The following is a 22,813-nucleotide window of genomic DNA, read 5'->3' as shown; positions in this document are numbered from 1 at the left end:
CAGTTAAGGCATTTGTCTGCGAAGCTAAAGGACCCAGGTTCGATTCCCCAGGACCCACATTAGCCAGATGCACAAGGGGGTGCATGCATCTGGGGTTTGTTTGCAGTGGCTAGAGGCCCTGGCATGCCCATTCTTTCTCTCTGCCTTTTTCTTTCTCTCTCTTAAATAAATAAATAAAAATTAAAAAAGTTATTATCTGGGTTTGGTGGCACATACCGTTAATCCCAGCACTCAGGAGGCAGGGGTAGCAGGATTGTCATGAGTTCAACCCTAGTGTGAGATTACATAATGAATTTCAGGTCAGCCTGGGCTAGAGCAAGAATCTACCTCAAAAAAAATTATTTGAGAGAGAAAGAGGCAAATAGAGAATGGCCAGGGCCTCTAGCCACTGCAAATGAACCCCAGACACACGCAGCACCTTGTGAAACTGGTTTATGTGGGTACTGGGGAATCGAACATGGGTTCTGAGGCTTCACAGGCAAGTGCCTTAACTGCTAAGCCATCTCTCCAGCCCCATATCAATTTTTTTTTAAAATTTTTTTGAGGTAGGGTTTCACTGTAACCTAGGCTAACCTGGAATTCACTATGTAATCTCAAGGTGGCTTCAAATTCGTGGTGATCTCCCTACTTCTGCTTCACAAGTGTTGGGATTAAGGTGTGTGCCACCACACCTGGCTCCATATCAAATTTTAACACTTATTTATGTTATGATAATTAAAATTTGATGCAAGCTGGGTATGGTGGTGCACGCCCTTAATCCTAGCACTCGGGAGGCAGAGGTTGGAGGATCACCGTGAGTTCAAGGCCACCCTGAGACTACATAGTGAATTCCAGATCAGCCTGGGCTAGAGTGAGACCCTACCTCAAAAAACCAAAAAAAAAAAAAAAAAAAAAATGATGCAGAGAAAAAGCATAAACTTTGGAGTGTTTCATTTTTTTTTTTGTAATGCAATAACAAAAGATCTCACATATACATGAAATTTTGTACTAATTACAGTACTTTAGTGAGCTATATAAACCAATTTCTAGTATTTTTACTATGTGAGATTTTTTGTAGTTCTGTAGTATTATAAATTTTACAATATTTTATTCTATTTTTATTATAGTATAAGGACAAAAAGGGCATGGCTACTTGAGTGTCACAGCCCTTGAGCTATTGTGTTTAAAAGGTGTCTTAGATACAGGTGAAACAACTTCCTGGTTACTTACTGTTAGGTTTTGCATGAAGGAACTGATACTTGGCCTTTCTTGGAATACTGAGTTTCATTTTCTTTAGCAGTTCAGAATGGGGTGGTTCAGCTGTGGGAGGGTTGGGAATGGAAGGGAAATACCTAAAGGATCAGTGCCAGAGGATGGGCTGGGAGAATAGCAAGGTTTTGGAAGGGGAGCGGCAAGAGCTGAGATCACATGGCAGCCAGGCACGTCGCCACCACGCCCGGCATGTGTATGGGAACTTCTGAAAACCTGGGGGTGGAACAGAAAAGGGAGGGCTGGGAAAAGTGAACCTGAACTGAGACATGGAGAGTGAGAGGGAAAGGAATAGGAGGAAAAAAGAATAAATAGAAGGCAGAGAAAGAGAGAGAGAAAGAGAGAGAGAGAGAGAGAGAGAGAGAGAGAGAGAGAGAGAGAGGCGATGAATGCAGAAGGAGGAAGAACAGAGAGAGTCAGAGACAGAGAGATAGACAAAGAGATAGAAGGGAACAGGCAGAGAGTCTGTGAGAGAGATAAGAGAGGAGAGGAAATGAGAAAAGAAAAGAAGAGAGTGGTGAAGAGAGGAGAGGAGAGGAGAAGCAGGGACATGCCCTTTAGGTCAAGAGTAAGCTGAAGAAAAGAAGGGATGAAGAGGGATGAGTGCATGGGGAAGGTGGCGGTGGAGAGGTGGGATGGGGTGGGTGGAGGGGCCCCTGTGAGGAGAAGGCCTTGGGATGTGTGTGGAGATGTGGGCTGGTGGTCAAGACAGGAAGAGGGGAAGGAGCCAGGCTGGCTAAACAACCTTTGGGGAAGCGAGGCTTTTGAAGTCTCAACTGTGGCCGGTTGGGAGAGAGGGAAGGGTAGAGGGGCAGGGAGGGGAGAGGGGAAGACAGGCACAGGGCCCTGAGACACTAGCATTTCCTAGCTGTGTAATTTAGTCACTGGGTAGTTCCCAGATAATTTTACTAGTAAATGAGTTTATTTACATACCTGCTTTGAAAAAATTGCCAAATCACACGCTTCTTTATCTGAATTTGCCTTTGAGTGCCTGTCATAAGCATAGGCATTGGCAGTATTTCTTGCTACTTCTGTTGATGATGTAAGGATCTTTTGATTCCTGAAGGAAGGCCCGTCCTTCCTCAACTGTTGCCTTCGCTTGAAACCATCGTGCTTGCTCTGAATGAACACAGCGGCCTCTTCTTCTTCCTGGCCCTGTGCCACTGGCCCAGCACGCCTCTCTTTGGTTATCCCTTGTGCGTGATGAGCTCTATCCTGGCTGCACATTGGTGCATTCTGGGCAGCCATAGATGTCTTCTTTTCCTTTTCTTTGCTAGTTGTATTTTGACATGTTGACCTTTGGCTAAGACTAGGTTCCAAAGTTTTTAAATAAGTCTCCTTCTCAGTTAACCAAAGTCCCAGGCAGTTTGGCCTTTCCCATGTGTCCTTCCCTTCTAGACACGCTGCTTTTGACTCCTCAGAATGCCTTTCCTCTGTGTGCCACTGGGAATAACTCTGGATCATGGAGTCATCTTTCTCCCCCTTTCTTATCTTCCTGATTTCCTCCAGGTCTTGCACATACTGTTTGATGCTTCCTTCTGCCCAAGGGCCTCCCGCAACACACTGTGCCTGATGAGGCTCTTCTCCAAACACATTGCTCATTTTTCTATGAGTCTGACAGCCTCTGTTACTCTCAACAGTGGTAGTGGTTCTCCCCTCAGCGCTGAGAGTAGAAGTCTTCCCTACAGATGGACTCCCTTTTTTGTTCAGAGTGGCAATGATGGACTCATTAGTAGACACAGCATTTTCTGCCGGTTTCTTCAAAAAAGATTCCCTGTGCAAAACACATGACATCTGAAAAGAAGAGGATGCTAAGCCAGAGCTTATTACTTTTGGTCACAGTTATGTGTGACATGATGTTGGAAGAAGGCTCAAAATTACAACTGATCAAGTCTCATTCATCATGTGATACCAAAAATGTTCTCTTCTCTACTGACAACTGGGATGATTATTCAAGGAACAAGAAAACCTCTTTCAACATAGAGTGGGAAACAGGCTAGCATGAACTCTATTTGCACTTGATGAGGTATCAAAATTCCAGGTTTAATCCCTTCAAAACATAATCTTTACTTCAGAAAGTGCCTACAGTGATGATATGTATGGGAAATAAACTCAGTTTTGGAACAAGCACACAGAATAATATGCCCACTAGGCTCAAGTTCTGTGTTTTAATAAGCACCAGCTTTGCTGATCCCAGGAAAAAGCTCGCAAAAGTTGCAGCAGTGTTCTACAGTTTGTAACTGTGTAATACACTGGCCAGAATTTGCATTACACAGTGGTTACTTTACTAATATCCTCCCACAATTAAGTTCCCTTAATTTGAAGATGGGGTTAAAGTCTTCTATTTTTCTTCTTTTCAGCCAGTGCAAACCCTTACTTTAACAACATAACCATGAAAAGCAGTGTATTTAGGCAGAGTTAAAAACTCAGAGTCTGATATTCCAATACCTTTCCTTGTTATTTGAGGCAGCTTTTGCTCAAAATTTCAATTTAGCTCTAGAGCCCATGTAAGATTTCTGTTTGGGGGAAGGACTCTTCTTTGAGTCAAACCTAAAAAATACATACTGGGATCCACTTTCATAATTCTATAATTTACTTATTTATTTTGGAGACATGATCTTCCTATAAATCCCAGGCTGGCCTTGCACTCACAATCTTCCTGCCTCATTTTTCCCAGTGCTAAGATTATAAGCATGATCCACCACATCGAGCCAATATTCCTAGTCCTATTCACACTGTGGCATTCCAGTCTTATATCAGAGATATACTGAATAGAATCCTTGATGGGTCAGTCAGTAAACAACATAAGGAACCTTGAATCCATATCATTTCACTTAGTACTGTGGTGGTTTGATTCAGGTGTCCCCCATAAACTTAGGTGTTTTGAATGCTAGGTTCCCAGCTGATGGAAACTTGGGAATTAACGTCTCCTGGAGGGAGTGTATTGTTGGGGGTCGGCTTATGGATGTTATAGCCAGTTTCCTCATACCAGTGTTTGGCACACTCTCCTGTTGCTATTGTCCACCTTATATGGGCCATAGGGTGATGTCCACTCTCTGCTCATGCTATCATTTTCCCTGCCATCGTAGAGCTTCCCCTTGAGCCTATAAGCCAAAATAAATCTCTTTTTCCCACACACTGCTCATGGTTGGGTGATTTTTACCAGCAATGTGAATCTGACTGCAGCAAGTACCTATGCTAGTATTTTGAGTACTTTCATAATATCCTACAAAGAATATTTATATTTAAACAAAACACAACTGAGAGAAGATAAACATTCGCTGTCTTCCTGGCTACATGCTAAAACTTGCATTATATAAGCTAATCTTGAGACTTTAATACATCATAGTTGTGAGACCTTGTGTACACTGTCAAGTTCCAAGTTCATGTTACAAGACACTTAACCTGAGCTGTCCTAGCATGTGGAGGACCTAACCCTATGAGAACCTTTTAGGAATCAGCCAGGGAAGGACCGGGGATCCCTTCTGACAGGTGCTGGACATGCTTGGAGGACTCAACTTTTCTCCAACCCCTAAATAGCTTTCTAGGTCACAGATCATAGATGGTCAGTAAAGGATGTCAAGAGGGCTTTAGGTCATGGGGTAAGGTGTGTGTGTGTATGTGTGTGAAGGAAAACCAGAAAGTGTGGAAAGTTGAGGGCTCCAGAGTACAGGTCTAGGGAAGTGGATGTGTTGAAAGCTTTAAGCCCCTCCTTCCCTTCCCTTCCTTTTGCATTACTAAGTTTCCTTGACTCTGCTTATATTAAAAAAAGTTATTTTTAATGCAAAAGCTACATATTAATGAGATGCCATGTGTTGTCTTATACATGCATACATTAACCAAGTTTAAACCTATATGTTGCTTCAAAAATTTGTCAGTTCTTTATGGTGAAAACATTCAACATCCTTATGCTTATTTTATGTCTAATTGTCTGATCCCCTCATCCAATGTTAAATTCTCCTTTCCAGACTATGTTAGGACTATTTGTTATTCACAAGTACCCTTAAGGGGGAATTGTACATAGTAAATGTTTAATAAGTATCTTAAATTCAAGGCTAATTGCTGATATATTCAGAAGAAATGTGGAAGTGAATGAGCATCTAATTGAACATCAGACTTCCTCACTAAAAGTATCACCCACGAGCAGTAACTTACACTCTGTACGTAGTCATTTCTGGTAGTAAAATTAGTCCACCTTTCTTCCACATGCAACCAATTTACATTTCTCTGACTCCTCCCACACAGCTCCTGGTCCTGGGGAAGCTGCAAGGGCTCTGAAATTTGCTGAACTCTTTCACTACCAGTAACAAGGGGAAACAAATCCTTTGGACTATTACAGAAAATGATAAAGGGTATATATATGTATTATATATATATTTGAGTATATGTATATTTGAGTGCATATATATATACATACATACATACATACATATATATATACACACACACACATACTCAAATAAACATTTTAGTTTGTTAAATAAGGGAATAGGGTTGGCCTGAGTGATGTGGGTTAAGTGAGGAGAAGAGAGGGTAAAACTGTATGTGAGATCATCATTGGCCTGAGGAGTTGCTATGAGAATCCTAGACATGTGAGAGTAAGGAGGAGGAGGACACGGCCTCTTCTACCCCATCCCATGCATTCACTCTTCCTATGGTTCGATTCTGATATTCAAGACAAAGGGTGTAATGTTGGGGCTGGAATGGTTTTTATCACCCTTCCTTTGATAAATATTTACTCATCTTTTGATCATTAGTCCAAGCTTCACCACTTAGACAAAATTTATTTTCCCTTCCTTAATCTCTTCTAACCAAAGTAGAGTTACCCCTACACATGCACACACGTGCGCGTGCGAGCGTGCGTGCGCATGCACGCACACACACACACATACACACACACACACACACACACACAATTGGTTTTTCCAAGGTAGGGTCTTGCTTCAGCTCAAGCTGACCTGAAATTCACTACGTAGTCTTGGAGTGGCCTCCAACTCATGGTGATCCTCCTACCTATGCCTCCTGAATGCTGGGATTAATGGTATATGTCTCCACGCCCATCAGATATTTGCATATTTTTATTTTTATTTATTTATTTGAGAGAGATATAGAAATAGGAAGGGAGAGAGAGAGAATGGGCACACCAGGGCCTCTAGCCACTGCAAACAAACTCGAGATGTGTGCACCCCCTTGTGCATCTGGCTTACATGGGTCCTGGGGAGTTGAACCTGGGTCCTTTGGCTTTGCAGGCAAGTGGCTTAACTGCTAAGCCATCCCTCCAGCCCCTTTTGCATCTTTTTAAATCCCCTGCTGTTATGAACTCAAGGCCTTGTTCATGCCAGTTAAGCTTTTCACCACAGACCTGCGTTCCTCTCTGTTATGAACTGAAGGCCTTGTTCATGCCAGTGAAGCTTTTCACCACAGACCTGCTTTCCTCTCGATAGCTTTTCATCAGTCAGTCAACTTCCTTAGAAATATACTTGTTAGTCATGTTGATTTTTCATGATGTCGTGAGCAATTTGAGGGCAAGGATTTGTTTCATTTATGTATATGTATCCATTACCTACCATAAGGTCTTTTGAATAACAGATTCAGGTGGACCTTCTAATAAACACTTGGAAATACATAGGAAGGCTCAGAAGAAAAGGCAGCTGGTGATTATGACTTAGAGACTAATGACATACTGGCTTCTAATGCTGTGAGAATAAATGAGAGCATCTGGAAACATTACTATGTGGAGAGGAATTTGACAATGGGCAGCAGGTACGTTATCATCAAGGAACACCCAGAACTTCAGAGAGAAGTCTGGTAGAAGCCAAGGGGTGAGGAACCCTCTGGGAAGGAAAGTTGGTTATGAGTGTACCACGCTTATGAACTCCCAAATAAGGTAACAGAAATACGGCTCCTTTGTCATCACTGACGTTTGATGGATCACTATCAGGATCCCAGACAGGTACAAGAAAGACTCTCAACATTATTTTATGACCTTGTAGATTTGAGAAGAAAACTTCATGTTGCCGGGTATGGTGGTGCACACCTTTAGTCCCAGCACTGGAGACACTGAGGTAGGAAAATTGCTTAGATTTCAAGGCCAGCCTGTAGCTACAGAGTGAGTTCCAGGTCAGCCTGGGTTACAACTGAGACCCTGACTCAAAGAAACAACAACAACAAAAAAAATTAAAGTCAAATGATGTAAGAAATAACATCATTATACCTTGCAGCTTCAAAGTTTTTCTTGTAATCAAATTCTGGATCATGAGTCTGCATGGATGTTACTTCTGTGCTTTTCATATGAGCTATGTTATTTCTTTGTTTTCTAACTAGATGTTTTCTTGCAGCTGGAACACATAAGGTCCAAAGTAGTATTAATCATGAGAAATTAAAAAAATATACTTAAATAAATAAGTACAAGTAGCTTTGATCATCATTGCCAAAGAGAAAAATAAAACTAAAGATGTCAAATCCGTCAGCATTATTTTTTATTTTGTTTATTTATTTTTTAAATTTTATTTATTTATTTATTTATTTATTTATTTATTTATTTATTTATTTGAGAGCGACAGACACAGGGAGAAAGACAGATAGAGGGAGAGAGAGAGAATGGGCGCGCCAGGGCTTCCAGCCTCTGCAAACGAACTCCAGACGCATGCGCCCCCTTGTGCATCTGGCTAACGTGGGACCTGGGGAACCGAGCCTTGAACCAGGGTCCTTAGGCTTCACAGGCAAGCACTTAACCACTAAGCCATCTCTCCAGCCCCCGTCAGGATTATTTTTAACTTTTAAATATTTTATTTATTTGAGAGAGGAAGAGGGAGAGGGAGGGGACGGGGGGGGAGGGAGGGAGAGAGGGAGAGAGAGAGAGAGGGAGAGAGAGAGAATGGTCGCACCATGGTCTCCAGCCAATGCCAATGAGCTCCAGGTGCATGCTATACTTCTGGCTTTATGGTGGGCACTGGGGAATTGAACATGGGTTCTTTGGCTCTATCAGAAAATTCCACAGCTGCTAAGTTATCTGTCTACTCAGGATTATTTTTTTAAAAACTGAGATTCATTAGAAGACTCTTCTAGATGCAAGGTGCAGCAACTGAATCACAGAAGGATATTTATTTATTTTATTTAGATACATATTTTATTAGTTATTTATTTGAAAGAGAGAGAAAAGGAGAAGTGGGGGGGGGGGAGAGATGGAGAGAGAGGAAGAATGCCAGGCCTCTAGCCACTGCAGACTACAGATGCATGCATCATCTTGTGCATCTGGCTTATGTGGATACTGGGGAATAGAACCTAGGTCCTTAGGCTTTTCAGGCGGTCATCTTAACCACTGAGCCATCTCTCCAGCCCTAAAGTATCTTTTAAATAAAGCTAAGCTGATAGAGATGGGCAGTGCTGATGACAAAACAGACTCCATTATTACAATGATTTTCCTTTTAGCTTTTGCTATGTTCAACAACTCTTCATGGGAGAAGCTCTTTATAATTTAACTGTATATTTTGGACATTTTAGCCAATTATTCATAGAGTCAGTTATATCTTAGAATTGAGATTTAAGAGTTTCACTTTATTTTAGGAAGATAACAGAGTGAGTACATGTATTATAACATCCCATGTCTGGATAACACCTCATAATCAAACTCATGAATGTTTCTTCAGAAAAAGCAGAGAATTTCAACTAACTGTAATGAACAGAGGATTGTAAGTAATCTCACTGCTTATTAGGATATGTTTCATTGCCAAATGAGTTATGAAATTCCTTTTTTAAATTAAAATTTATTTTTTGAGTGAACAATGTTTACTGAGCCCCTCAAAGATTAAAGAAGACCAAATAGTGAGTTTGGGTAGCATAACAGAAAATCTCACCTGACTGTACCATCATTTACAGGAATGCACAAACCCAAACATTACAAAATTCAAATTCTTATGTAACTGCCACATGTGGAGGCAAATGAACTAATCATTCTGTTGTAACCTTCCTTTCATCATACAGAAAAGTGACCTTACATAGCATAACTAAAGATATGTAATGCTAGATGAAAACACGATTCTCTTAAATCTCTCAAACTTACTGACACTGGAATATACTCCTTATCATGAGAAGATTCTCAGTTGCAGTGGACCTTTCTATTACAATCAGCCTGCTGCTCATGAACATCTTTGAAAATCAGAGTCTTATAGATTTCAGAATTGTGGATAAATGATTAGATCCCAAAGTACAAGGGTTCTATTTTAATGTCTTAGGGAGAAGTTAACCAACAGCCCTCAATAAAAGATGAGGACACATTATTGACTGACAGAAGGGGGCTGGGATGTGAATCTCCTCAGTGTTAGCTATCATACCCACCATGTAAAAATCCTCTAGAATGTGGCTGCATACCACCAGAAAGCCATGAGTCAACTAGTCTAGAATCTAAAATGTTAGTGGATTAGAATAGAAAATATCTAACTGCATTGTTTGTGATAGTGTGTATCAGGTTATGCATTTACTTTATTTACTTGAGAGAGAAAGAGGGAGGGAGGGAAGGAGGGAGAGAGAGAGATAGAGAGAGAGAGGGAGAGAGAGAGAGAATGGGATCACCAGGTCCTGCAGCCACTGTAAACAAACTCCATATACATGCACTATCTTGTGCATCTGGCTTATGTGTACTGGAGAATTGAACCTAGGTCCTTTGGTTTTGAAGGCAAGTAACTTAACCACTAAGCCATTTCTTCAGCCTAAGGGATATGCATTTTTAACTATAGGTATCTAGTAAAAATATTTTTTGAAATGCACTGTACCAAGCTATTATTAAAGTTTATGTATGTCTCCAAAGGCAAAATGGAAACCAAAATCTATTTTAATAAAAATCTGCACGGTCCTAGATATTATTTCCCTGAAGTTAATAACATGATATCATGCCCTTTTACAAAATTTTAAGTTGTCAAAAATTATGACAATTATAACCTTGGAAAAGAGTGGAAAAGTCTTATTGGCCAAGGACTTACAATACTGCAATATGATTCTTGAGACTGGTAATTAATTCAATCACTTGACACATCTTGTGTAATAGGCCAATTGCCTTTCATTAATCCTTGATGGATAACTTAAAAATGAAATTAATTTAAAACAATGCATTCATTCAAATATTAAAAGTGTCAATCATTAAAGCAATCCAAGTCGGATTAATATGGAGAAAAGGACAAAGCCACATAAGGCTGGGGTAAGCTCAAAAGTAACATAAGGGTTATACACTAGAAGATTTGATGGTTTGCCTGCATCTAAACATCATGTTATGCTTTGTTGCACTGAAAGATGGTCTGAGTAGATAGATACCTGACTGTATAATTAGAGCACTTTCTTTCCTCTTCTGCTGTATTTTTTGGTATTTTCTTGTACCCAAGAATGCTCTGACACAGGCTTGAATCAAAATCAGCTTGTCAATGGCTTCCTTTCGCATTAGATTCAACTGTTCCACATGATAATATTTAAGGAATACCTTAAGAAAATTAAAATAAAATTCAGTAAAACTACGTCACACAGGTGTGGAGTGGTCATGTGCTATGCTAAGAAGAGCAGACTATATGCTAAGTTTTGAGTATCAATTTATCTCTTAGCTTCAATGTTCTCTTTAAAGAAGCAGGCTTATGCATGTACAGTACATTTAGTTTTAAGTGGATACTAGAGTGCTGGGCTCAGGGGAAATGGGGCCCTCATGCTTGTGTGGTAAGCCCTCTTACCCACTGAGCCATTCCCTAGCCTGGTATTTTCCCCTTTTTTTGTGGATAAATTGATTAATAAATATCATCTCAAAGAGTTCATTGAATCTATCAAAAAAGATATTAAAATTCAAATTTTATGGTGAAGTTTAAAACCTGGTAACCATGACTAAAATTCCCTCAGAATTCCACTGAACTTGGAAGCCTAGCCCCACAGGCAAACAGTTTAGCACTATGGGTTTTGATTGAATTTAGTTTTAATTTCTACAGGATTCTAGATGTTAATATATTTAGTCCATTTTGTTATTGACAATTCATTTAAAATTCAATCTGTTTAAAAAGGTCATCTGTTTTTTTGCATAGCATTATAGACGTTCTTATAATAAATACTTTCACTCATTTTAATGAATTGGAAAGGTGAAGTGGAAAACTACAAATAGCTTCTAAATGCTACTTGAAGCATCCCACAGCCCTGGCATGGTAAAAGGCCATTTTACAAAGTCAAATTCTTTTTAAAGCTAAGCATGTGTCTGACCATAAAGGATAAGGCTTGAGCCTGATAAAATCCTTCTCTGTGAACATCTTGAGGAAACTGGGATGAATAAAATACAGTGTCTTTTGAATGCCTTGAAGTTTTCTTTGTTAAATATTGAAACAAACACAGGTTATTGAATATGTAGGACACCTAATTTAAGACAGACTTTAAAAAATCCCTCCAAATCTTATTGAGTTAAAACTGCATCTGAACATGAGGAAAACCCTCTCTTCTCTCCCTGACCCCAGGACACACCGCTCTGAATCTCTGCAAGCACAGAAGTTTGTTCTGGTTCTGCCATGGTGTCTGAGAACTGGGTCCCTGAATGGCCGATCTGAGAGTAACTCCTCACTTTAGCTTGGTCCTTTCCTGTCTACTGATGCATCCAGTGCTCCTCTACGTCGTCATTCTGGGACCTTAGTGGTCCTCGAAGACAGCACACTGGGACCTTACTTATTTCCTCTTTCTATATGAGATGCTGTCAGAACACCTGACAACTCTTATGTAACCTTTCTTCAGTTATCTATCTTGTTTCCACATTCAAGATTGATCAGATGATTTTTAATTTTATTCCCTAAAGCATCGAATAAGCTTTCACCTGCCTTCAAAAGCTAAAAATTAAACACACCTATAATCAAACATGAGTCTAGTAATGGTGTTAAATATTTTAAATAGACTTAAAGTTTGTAATAGAAAGAAATTTGAGAAACCAAAAAGAAAGAAAAATACATATTCTATTCTTATTAGTATGTAAATTTCTGCTTCTATCTTGTAAAAATTAGAGAAAATACATCACTTTGTCCTCTCTACCATTTGTAGTAATATACATTCATTATTTTTTAATCTTTTGATAAATTCAAACCCTTTGCTATTCATAAATGTTTCTTTTAAGCAATACAAAAAAAAAACCCCTCAAGATTTTGATGAAGGAAGCATTTGTTTTTTCTTTTGGTTTTTTTAGGTAGGGTTTCACTCTAGCCCAAGCAGACCTGGAATTCACTATGTAGTCTCAGAGTGGCCTTGAACTCATGGTGATCTTCCTACCTCTGTCTCCCAAGTGCTGGAATTAAAGGCATGTGCCACCATGCCTGAGTCAGATGAAGGAAACCTTTATAAACTCCATTCATATTTTAGAATAATCTCCATCCCTCCTTTCCTCTCTCCCTCCCTCCTTCTCTTCTCCCCCTTCCTTCCTTCCTTCCTTCCTTCCTTCCTTCCTTCCTTCCTTCCTTCCTTCCTTCCTTCCTTCCTTCTTTCTCCAAAAGTCCCTTTCTCTGGGCATTGAAAGCAGGATTCACTGCAACATAAAGAGTCAATTTTCTCAATTACTGCAAAATGTAAGACTTCTCAGAAAGTTTAACATAATTGTTCATTTTTTTCCCATAAAAACTAAATGACAGCATTACTTTTGTTTTTCCAAGAGCCCAGTTTTCAAGACCAGCCTTTTCCAGGATGACTGCACAGGTGTCTGGGCTTACTGGGGGCTCTTCACTAGACTTGTAGCAGAGAACATAGTACCTGAAATTGATAAAAATACATGGTCAGTTTGCAAAGTGGTCTGACATCTCAGCAGCAGTGACCACTTGACAGCATTGTCCTAGGAAGGGGACAAGACTCCCAGACTTTATGCTGGGGATCTGTGTGCATTGTCACACTAACTCCAGAGCAAACTGATTCCAGATGGCACAAACCCATGGCAACTCATCTTACTTTTGTGTTTGCTTTCCAATGCTGAAATCCTTCACAAAAACTATCATGCAAGAAGAAGTTAAAAAGTTAGCTTGTCCCTCCCTCCCTCATCCCTTCCCTCCCTTCCTCCCTCTTTCCCTCCCTTCCTCCCTCCTTCCTTCCTTCCTTCCCTCCCTTCCTTCTCTCTTCTAAAGTTCCTTTCTCTGGGCACTGAAAGCAGGATTCACTGCTATGAAGCATAGGGAAGCTTTTACTCATTTTAAATCTTCAGTAAAATACTGTAATGTGATGTTCAAATCATGTGAAGGAGTTTAATTCTGCCCAGCCTCCTCACCACTAAATAATACAGTGATATCTTCTACTACTGTTTTTTATTTATTTGAGAGACACACAGAGAAAGAGACAGAGAATGGGCACACCAGGGCCTCCAGCTGCTGCAAATGAATTCAGACACATGTACCACTTTGTACATCTGGCTTACATGGGTTCTGGGGAATCAGATCTGTGTCCTTAAGCTTTCCAGGCAAATGCCTTAACCACTAAGTCATCTCTCCAGCCCCCACTACAAATTTTTATTTTTCATAACTTCTTTTATAAATATTTTATTTATTTATTTATTTGATAGAGAGAGAGAAAGAAGGAGGGAGAGAGAGAGGGGGAGGGAGAGAGAGAATGGGGGTGCCAGGGCCTCCAGCCACACTGAAAAACTCCAGATGCATGTGCCCCCTTGTGCATCTGGTTTATGTGGGTTCTGGAGAATCGACCCAGGATCCTCTTAACTTTGCAGGCAAATGCCCTAACCACTAAGCAATCTCTCAAGTCCCCCATTGCTATTTTGCTAAAAAATACTTTATTTATTTTCAAGGAGAGAGAGAGAGAGAGAGAGAGAGAGAGAGAGAGAGAGAGAGAGAGAGAAGAAAGAATGGGTGAGCCAGAGCCTCCAGTGCTACCAATAAACTTCAGATGCATGTGCCAGTTTGTGCACTTGGCTTTATGTGGGTACTGGGGAATTGAACCTGGGTTGTTAGGCTTTGCAGGCAAGCACCTTAACCAGTGAATCATCTTTCCAGCCTTCATCACTGTTTTTCTTTGAATTACATTATGCCTCTTATTGGAGGTTTGTGCTCTTGGTTTATTCCATTGCCAGTTGAGAGAATGGGATGAATTCAGAAAGAACTGAAGGAAACACCAAGTCCACAGCTGTCTTACTAGATGCACTGGGAAGGATGGGAATGAAAGGAACATAAAAAGAGCTTACATTGATGAGCTTGTGTAAAAGGCAGATTTCTAATGCATGTTTTTTGTTTTGATGTTCTGGTGTAAGATTAACCTGAAAGTTCAGTAGAAACAATTCAGCAAGTTATGGATGTTTTAGATTTTAACACAGTGACATGAAGGCACTCCAGTGAGAGAATCAGGACAGCTGAGTCTGAGCCCTCACTCCTTATCTGTGATGACCTGCTCACATCCCATAATTTTGGTGATTAGCATGCTAATGACATCTGGTTTGGCTCATAAACTTCATCTACATGATTTCTTTTAACATTCATAGGCACATGAAAGTAGAAATTCTTATTATTATTTGCTTTTGCAGATTATAGAAAACGAAATTTGAACCTTAAAGAATTTAAATTACTTAGAATAGGGTCATATACTTAGTGAGAGAATTGGGATTCAAACTTGACATGAGTGCTCATCTACTCTATTATTCTGACTTCCAAAGGCTCTGCTTCTAGTGGAGCTGTGAGAGCCGGACCATTTTGCGTGGATGTCTATGGGAAATGGAGCCAGCTTCAATGGAGTTTACCGTAAGGATTCATTTGACAAGCCAGTGGTAACATTTGGACCTGAGAAGGTCATGTTTGAAGGCTGTTCTTTTTGCGAGGCTGTGGATACTTCAAGAGGTTGGGCTTAGTGGAGGTCTTCAGGTCACTGAGGACATGTCCTAGAAGAGGACACTGATGCTCAGATCCAGTCCCTTTCTTCCCCTGTCTTCTTTGCTCCCTAGCTCCCGCGAGGAAATGCGTTTGGCTCCAGCATGTGAATACAATCTGCCACCACAGGAACAAAGCAATGGGGCTGATCAGTCATGGATTGATCCCCTACCTCCTAAATAAATCTTTCCTCTCTAACTAACTGTCTCAGCTTATTTGTTGTGGTGATGGAAAGTTGATCAATACACCTAGTGTCTTGTGCAAAGTAACTTCGGATTGGGTATTTTCCCTTAAGATTATTTCCCTGTCATATAACAGAAGAGTTTATCCGTGAGCACTGAGGAGAAGGTCTGAGGACTTTTGTACCATGGCCAAAGCTCAGGAAGAAAAGAAGAGGGCTACTGAAGGTCTACTTAGGCTTCCACCAGACCTTCACAAACTGTTATGACTTCTTAACAGTCTATGCCCATGTCAGTAACAGCATCCAAACTAGTGACAGAGAAAAGGTTTAACACATTATATCTAGAACTTTCCATTATTTAGTGAGAGGGGAATATGGAAGAGAAAGGGTAAATGGGAAGATCAAAATGTATATATGTATGAAATTGGCAAACAGAGAAAATAAGAAAGGAATAGCAATTTGTTTACTACATACTTAGTGTTTTCCTATTTCTCCCTCATTTATCATGTAGCAATTTTCTATTCTATAATAACATAGTACTTTGAAATATATGTAAGAATTAATTCTTGTCTGACCTTCTAATTAAATAAGCTACTTCAAACTATCAAAGTTCCTTATGGTTCATATTTGAAGATCATGACTATTTTGAAAGCATAAAATTAGCCTGGACGGTAAGGTGTGTTCATATTTTTAACTCAATCCATTATTTCATTTTTTATCAATTCATTAATGCCTACTCTGCCAATTTAATTCATGTCCTGTTTGTTTTCTGGCACATTAATTGATTGGAACTCTTTCCTTTTTCTCTTTTTTTATTCCCTGGCTCCCATGAGGTAAATGGTTTTGTACTAACACATGAGCACCATGAGCCATCACAGGTCCAAGGCACCCTTCCTGTCCTCCCGCAGACTGAACCCACTGTTGAGAAATGCTGGCAAAATTCCATGGTTATATAACAGGTTGTGGAGCTGGGAAGAGAACCCGTGTATCCCAGCTCCTAAGTACCAAAACAACTTTTTGTCTTATGCCCTTGGCTCTGGTTCTTGGGCCACCAGAGATTTTCCATAGGACAGCAGCATCCCCACACCTCAGCTAAGGTTGTATGAACAAAACACTTCCTTCCTCAACCATTTAAACAATTCTCTATATTTCTTATAGAGAAGTTTTACATAAAAGGCACAGTAGACACTTAAGAAATCCACATACCGCTTTATGAAGTTAGCAAATAGTATCCGATGTGAGTAGCCCAGCCTCCGAATCCTTGCTGTTTCCAGAATTCCCGTGCAGCGAAGCTGTAGAAGGACTTTCTCTCGATCATATCTTCTTGCCTGACGCTCATTATTTGGCTTGATACAGCGGATAAAGTGAGGTTGGCCCACCACCATCTTAGATAACAAATCCATCAAGGAATACTATGATGAAACACAAATGATTTTTCCAGTATGGCATATGAAAATTTATGAGCTTGCAAGTCTATCTTTTTTTTTTTTATAAGGATAAAATTTCAAAAACAAATGTAATAAGGGTGCACCCATCATCATCACCATTGTTGTGTCAAGAAAATTGATTTACCTAAAAATTTCATAGATTCAGTAAGAATGTAGAGGCAGGAACTAGGAAGTTGGCTGTTAATTTTTTTCTTGTTAACTTTTTTTTTAAATTAGTTTTGTATTCAGAGAGCACAGTCAAGTTGGTACCATTGTTAGCTTCCTCCCTGTCCTTCCCCCTCTGCAGGAACCCTCCTAGTTGGGGTATATGGGCTGTGCATTGTGGGGTTAGCCTTCAATTATGGGTGGGAGGCAATGTCTCTGTGCATCATGACCCAACATGGGGCTCTGACATTCTTTTCGGCCCCTCTTCCGCAGATTTCCCTGAGCCATGTTGGGTTCATTTTACTGGTGCTTCAGTGATGAGGTCTTGGGAGCCTCTGTGTCTCTGGATATCTGGTTTGGTAGGAGTTGATTGTTCTCCAAAAGACATTTGCTTAATGTAAGACATCTTAAAATCAATAACTCTTAAATTGTGTTTCAGGTTTAACCAACTTTATACAAATATTTTGGGAATGGCTGCATTGGTAGATGTCAACTACAAGACTATTTCTTTGCCTTTCTCTCTTTCTCTCACTGTCTGTCTTCTTTCCCTAATAACCTTTTTCAGATATAGTTCAGGGTAGAGTTTATCTTCAGGGTCAAGACCAGTGCCCTCTTCATGAAAAACATGGTCACGGAGAGTCTCAGGATGCCTCATCATGGCTCCTTGTATGTCGGCGTGTATTGTACCATCTTCTATTAAACCCAGTTTACTGAACCCTGTAGCACTGTAGTGCCATTCTCAGATACCACCCAAACACGTGGAGGATGACATCAGGGAATCACTCCCATTCACAATTGCCTTAAAAAAAATTAATAAAGTACCTTGGAGTAAACTTAACCAAGGAAGTGAAGGATCGCTACAATTAAAACTTTAAGGGCTGGGTGTGGTGGCGCACGCCTTTAATCCCAGCACTTGGGAGGCACAGGTAGGAGGATTGCCATGAGTTCGAGGCCACCCTGAGAATACATAGTGAATTCTAGGTCAGCCTGGGCTAGAGTAAGACCCTACCTCAAAAAACCAAAAAAAAAAAAAAAAAAACCAAAACAAAAACTTTAAAACACTCGAGACAGAAATTGCAGAAGACACTAGGAAATGGAAAGACACCCCATGTTCTTGGATTGGAAGAATTGATATTGTGAAAATGTCAGTCTTACCAAAAGCAATGTACACATTTAATGCAATCCTCATAAAATTCCAATTACATTCTTCACAGAAGTAAAAAAGAAAAATCACAAAACCCAATCTTAAAATTCATTTGGAAGCACAAAAAACCTTGTATATCCAAGGACTGGAGAGATGGCTTAGCAGTTAAGGTGTATGCCTGCAAAGCCAAAGGATCCCAGTTTGATTCTCCAGGACCCACATAAGCCAGATGAACAAGGGGGCACATGCATGTGGAGTTTGTTTGCAGTGGCTTGAGGCCCTGGCGTGCCCATTCTCTCTCTCTTTCTCCCTCTCAAATAAATAAATAAACAAATAAAATATATATTTAAAAAAAGTGTTGTGTTTAGAGACAGGGTCTTGCTATTTGAGCAAAGCTGGCATCAAACTCATGGCTTCCCAAGTTCTGTGATTACAGGGAGTATTGCTACCACATCTAGCTACAACAACTCTTAATATTTAATTTTTTTAATTTTTAAAATTTATTTATTTGACAGAGAAAGAAAGAGGGAGGGAGAGAGAGAGTAAGAGAGAGAGAGAGAAAGAGGGGAGAGAGAGAGAGAGAGAGAGAGAGAGAGAGAGAGAGAGAGAGAGAGAGAGAGAAAGAAAACGGGTACTCCAGGGCCTGCAGCCATTGCAAATGAACTCCAGGTGCATGTGCCCCTTGTGCATCTGGCTTATGTGGGTCCTGGAGAATCTAACTGGGATCCTTTGGCTTTGCAGGCAAACACCTTAACTGCTAAGCCATCTCTCCAGCCCTTGCCTATAAACTCTCAAGGCAATTTCAATGAATAGATAAATTCATTTTAGATATAGCTTGTAAAGTAGTTATATCTTTTCAAATAAACTTAACAAATCACAGTATTTAGACACACAGCCTGTTTAATCTACTTTATATACTAATTTCCATGTTTATGTCTCTTTATAGATGGTGTTAAAAGTAAGCAATTTCTACTGCAATCATCTAGTTTAAAACAAGGACTAAAGCCGGAAGTAGTGGTGCACACCTTTAATTCCAGCACTAGGGAGGCAGAGGTAAAAGGATCACTGAGGAGGATTGCTGTGAGTTCGAGACCACCCTGAGACTCCATAGTGAATTCCAGGTCAGCCTGAGCTTGAGTGAGACTCTACCTCAAAAAACCAAAAAAAAAAAAAGGACAGAGAAATTAACTTAGCTTATTATGTAGGAGGAAGATATAATAATAAGCTCACTGTGAATTCAAGGCCACCCTGAGACTACATAGTGAATTCCAGATCAGTCTGGGCTAGAGTGATGCCCAACCTCAAAAACAAACAAACAAGCCAGGTGTGGTGGCACACGCCTTTAATCCCAGCACTCGGGAGGTAGAGGTAGGAGGATCACCATGAGTTCGAGGCCACCCTGAGACTACATAGAGAATTCCAGGTCAGTCTGAGCTCAAATGAGACCCTACCTCGAAACCCCGCCCCCCCCAAAAAAAAACAAAACAAAAAACCAAAAAAGCAAGTTGATAGCCACATCAATGTTCCATTGTGCTCTACTCTATTGTTTATCTTGTTGATTTTAGGGGAAATTTTTGCTTTTTAAATTTTTTATTAGTACAGATACTAAAATCGTGTTCAACATCAATGCTTAATAAAACACTAAGACTAACATGTTAGGATCCTAGTTCCCTAAAAGTGGGATCCCAACAGACCAGTATCTCAAAGACCAGGATCACAGTGTTCTGACGAGCTAGTGTATAGGCACGGCCTGGAGGACTGGTTCTTTCAGTGTTAGAAATGCGAACACGGAAACCAACATTGAAATTAGACCACTGACGGAGCACGGGATTTGCACGCCTTTCTCTCAGGCGAGTGGACGCGGGTGTGATCCTGCCAGCAGCTGTGTCGGCCACTTTGGACCCCTATCAGGACATTTTTCTCTGAGTCATCATTCCTTTAGTCGTGGGAATATCTGCTAGGTACTGGTGATCCAAAGGTGACACATGCTTACTAGCTTTTGGGGGCAAGGCACAGTGCTATGCTATTTCCGTTCTTGTCTGCAGAAGAAAAATTAGCTTTTAAAACACATTCCATACTATGTGGAATTATCTTCCAGTGCTCATTTCAGTTTGAAGATTGGAATGATTTCATGAACTGATCTCGTTTAAACAAACATACGATTCTTGATGCTTGATGACCATGGTATAAGCAACTCACTTAAAAAGAGAGACTAGGGCTGTAATCCCAGCATGCCTGTGGGCCAGGAGAGGCAGGGGAATCCTCTGGGAGCTCGAGGACAGCTTGCCTGGTATACAGAGAGGTAAAGGAGAGACCCTGCCTCAAGGAGAGGTGGAAAGTGGGGACTAAAACCCAAAGGTTGTCCTGTGACCCCCCCACATGTGTACTGTGGCACATGTGTGCTCATAATGCACACACAAAGCACATGTACCTCTAATACCCCAGAAACTGATTCAGCTGAAAATATATTAGAGGTTCACCTGTGTGTGCTGTCCTCATGCATACAGAGACAATATCAGCAGCTAGCTGCCACAGGTGATAAGCATGGGATGAATGCACTAGGAGGTACTCAAGGAGGGCTCACCACACTTCCACCAGCTCAGGGCTGCAATGATGGTTAATATAAGTGTTCAGAGTGTAAAATGTAATTCACGACTCAGCTAGGGAACTGGGTATAATCACTGAGCGCTTACAGTACGTTTAATCTGATTTTATCTGCTCCTCCATATTAAATTATCGTATTAATAATTTCCACATTTTAGGTGGAATTTCCTTAATTTTCATGGCTGGCTACTCTGATTTTATCTGAAGAGATAAACAAGAATTGGAACTAATAATAACAAGGGGCATCTAGGGTTCTCTAATGCACAGAGAAAGGGAAGTGCTTTTATTTTTTCTTTTTCTGTCTGTCATATTGTCTGAAGAAAAGGTCTCCTTGGTTCTGTGCCAGGGAGTTGCCCTGGCATGGCATATTGCTGTGTCTCTGGTGAGTCTTCTCTCTGTCCCATTTCTACCCTAGGTTCCATTTTCCTGCTGATGTGCAGGGAGGTATGGACTGGAGACAGATGATAACTTGCCCCATGTGTCCATCTTAAAAATCACTCAACCCTTCTATTATTTCTTCTAGTGGAAATGCATTTGGCTTTATGAACATTTAAAAAAAATCTGTTTGTGTGTGTGTGTATGTGTGTGTGCATGTCTGTGTATGGGTGTGCATGCAGTTATGTGTGGGGATTCAGCTATTTGTGTATGGTACATGAAGACTATATGACAGCCTTGGATGCCATCCTAAGGAATGCTACCTACTTCTGTTTGAGACAGTGTCTCTCATTGGGTTAGAGCTCAGCAATTAGGCTAAACTGGCTGGCTGGCCAGCACTAAGGTTCTTCCTGTCCCTGCCTCCCCAGCAATGGGGAGAATGCCCAGAATTCTCTTTTTGGTTTGTTCTGAGGCAGGGTCTCATTCTAGCCTAAGTTGACTAAGAATTCACTCTGTGGCCCTAAGCTGGCCTTGAACTCATGGCAATCCTCTCACCTCAGCCTCCTGAGTGCTGGGACTAAAGGAATGAGCCATCACACCTAGTATGATGCTCAGCATTTTTATGTGGGTTCTGGGGATTGAACTTAGGTCCTCATGCTTGTAAGACAAGCACTTTACTGGCTGTGCTATTTCCCCAGCTCTGTATGGACAAATTTTAATCAGGTTATAGACTAGCATTGAGATAATTATGGAGCACAATTTTTTTTTACATCTAAACTATCAGAGTAAAATAATCATATTTAAAAAATACTTTTTATTTATTTGCAATCAGAGAGTTAGAAGAGAGACAGAGACAATGGGCTTGCCAGGGCCTCCAACTACTGCAAGTGAATTTCAGTTACATGCACCTGGGTAGTGGGCAATCAGACCAGGGTTGTTAGGCTTTACAGGTGAGCACATTAGCCAATGAGCAATTTCTCCAGCCCCAAATATGATTTTTTAAATTTAAAAAATAATTTTATTTATTTATTTATGAGAAAGAAAGAGGGTGGGGAGAATGGGCATTCTAAGGCCTCCAGCCATTGCAAATGATCTCCAGATGCATATGCCCCCTTGTGAATCTGGCTTACAAGGGTCCTGGCGAATCAAACTGGGGTCATTAGGTTTCACAGGAAAACACCTTAACTGCTAACCCATATCTCCAGCCCTCAAATCTGGTTTTTGAATCTGACATATTCTATATCTAAAGCATAGTTAGCAGTACACAACGAGCATTTCCTGTTGCCAGTGGCACTCTGATATATGTTACTACTTCTTGTTTGTAACCCATCTAGACTGCATACCATCTTTAAGTATAAGACACCATCCTTGGATATCTTACTCTAAAATACGATGCAACTGTTTGTGTTTTCATGTTGGTAGTTTCACAGGCATGACGTGTGGCTTCTCCAGTTTCACCCTAAGGAGATTAAGGAACACAGTAAAGCCTCATAACCTATTGTGCATTAGGGACTATGGGAACACAATGCATTCTTCCCCCAGGTTATCTTAGTACATGCATTTAAATACATAAAGTTCCACCATTCATATCATAGTCATTCTCTAAGGTCATTGTTTTGTTTTGTTATTTAACTGGTATATTGGCTGGTCTCATGTAGAACATGAATATTTCAGATCCTGGTCAACATATGCACTTTTCAGTTAGTCATAGTGGAACATCTAAAACTAGGTATAAAGAAAATTAGAGATATAAAAGAAGTACATGATTATTTTAGCCATTAGCATTAATGCAATGATAACATATATATCTGTTTAGACCAAA

The 22,813-nt window shown here is 40.3% G+C and overlaps 1 protein-coding gene across 1 annotated transcript in view; it reads right to left on the bottom strand.

The window, feature by feature from the left end:
• Window positions 1–22,813, bottom strand: part of Myo3a (myosin IIIA) — a 167,371-nt gene that overhangs the window by 26,309 nt on the left and 118,249 nt on the right. The window contains exons 23-28 of the mRNA XM_004659674.3: window positions 22,373–22,450; window positions 16,483–16,688; window positions 12,879–12,990; window positions 10,555–10,717; window positions 7,463–7,586; window positions 2,182–3,022 (exon numbers count right to left, since the gene is read on the bottom strand). Coding sequence (XP_004659731.2) covers window positions 2,182–3,022; window positions 7,463–7,586; window positions 10,555–10,717; window positions 12,879–12,990; window positions 16,483–16,688; window positions 22,373–22,450 — 1,524 coding nt within the window. The remainder of the gene's footprint in view (window positions 1–2,181; window positions 3,023–7,462; window positions 7,587–10,554; window positions 10,718–12,878; window positions 12,991–16,482; window positions 16,689–22,372; window positions 22,451–22,813) is intronic.

This window comes from Jaculus jaculus, chromosome 5 (assembly GCF_020740685.1).
Source record: "Jaculus jaculus isolate mJacJac1 chromosome 5, mJacJac1.mat.Y.cur, whole genome shotgun sequence".
Taxonomy (NCBI): domain Eukaryota; kingdom Metazoa; phylum Chordata; class Mammalia; order Rodentia; family Dipodidae; genus Jaculus; species Jaculus jaculus.
This window is presented reverse-complemented; position numbering and strand designations above follow the sequence as displayed.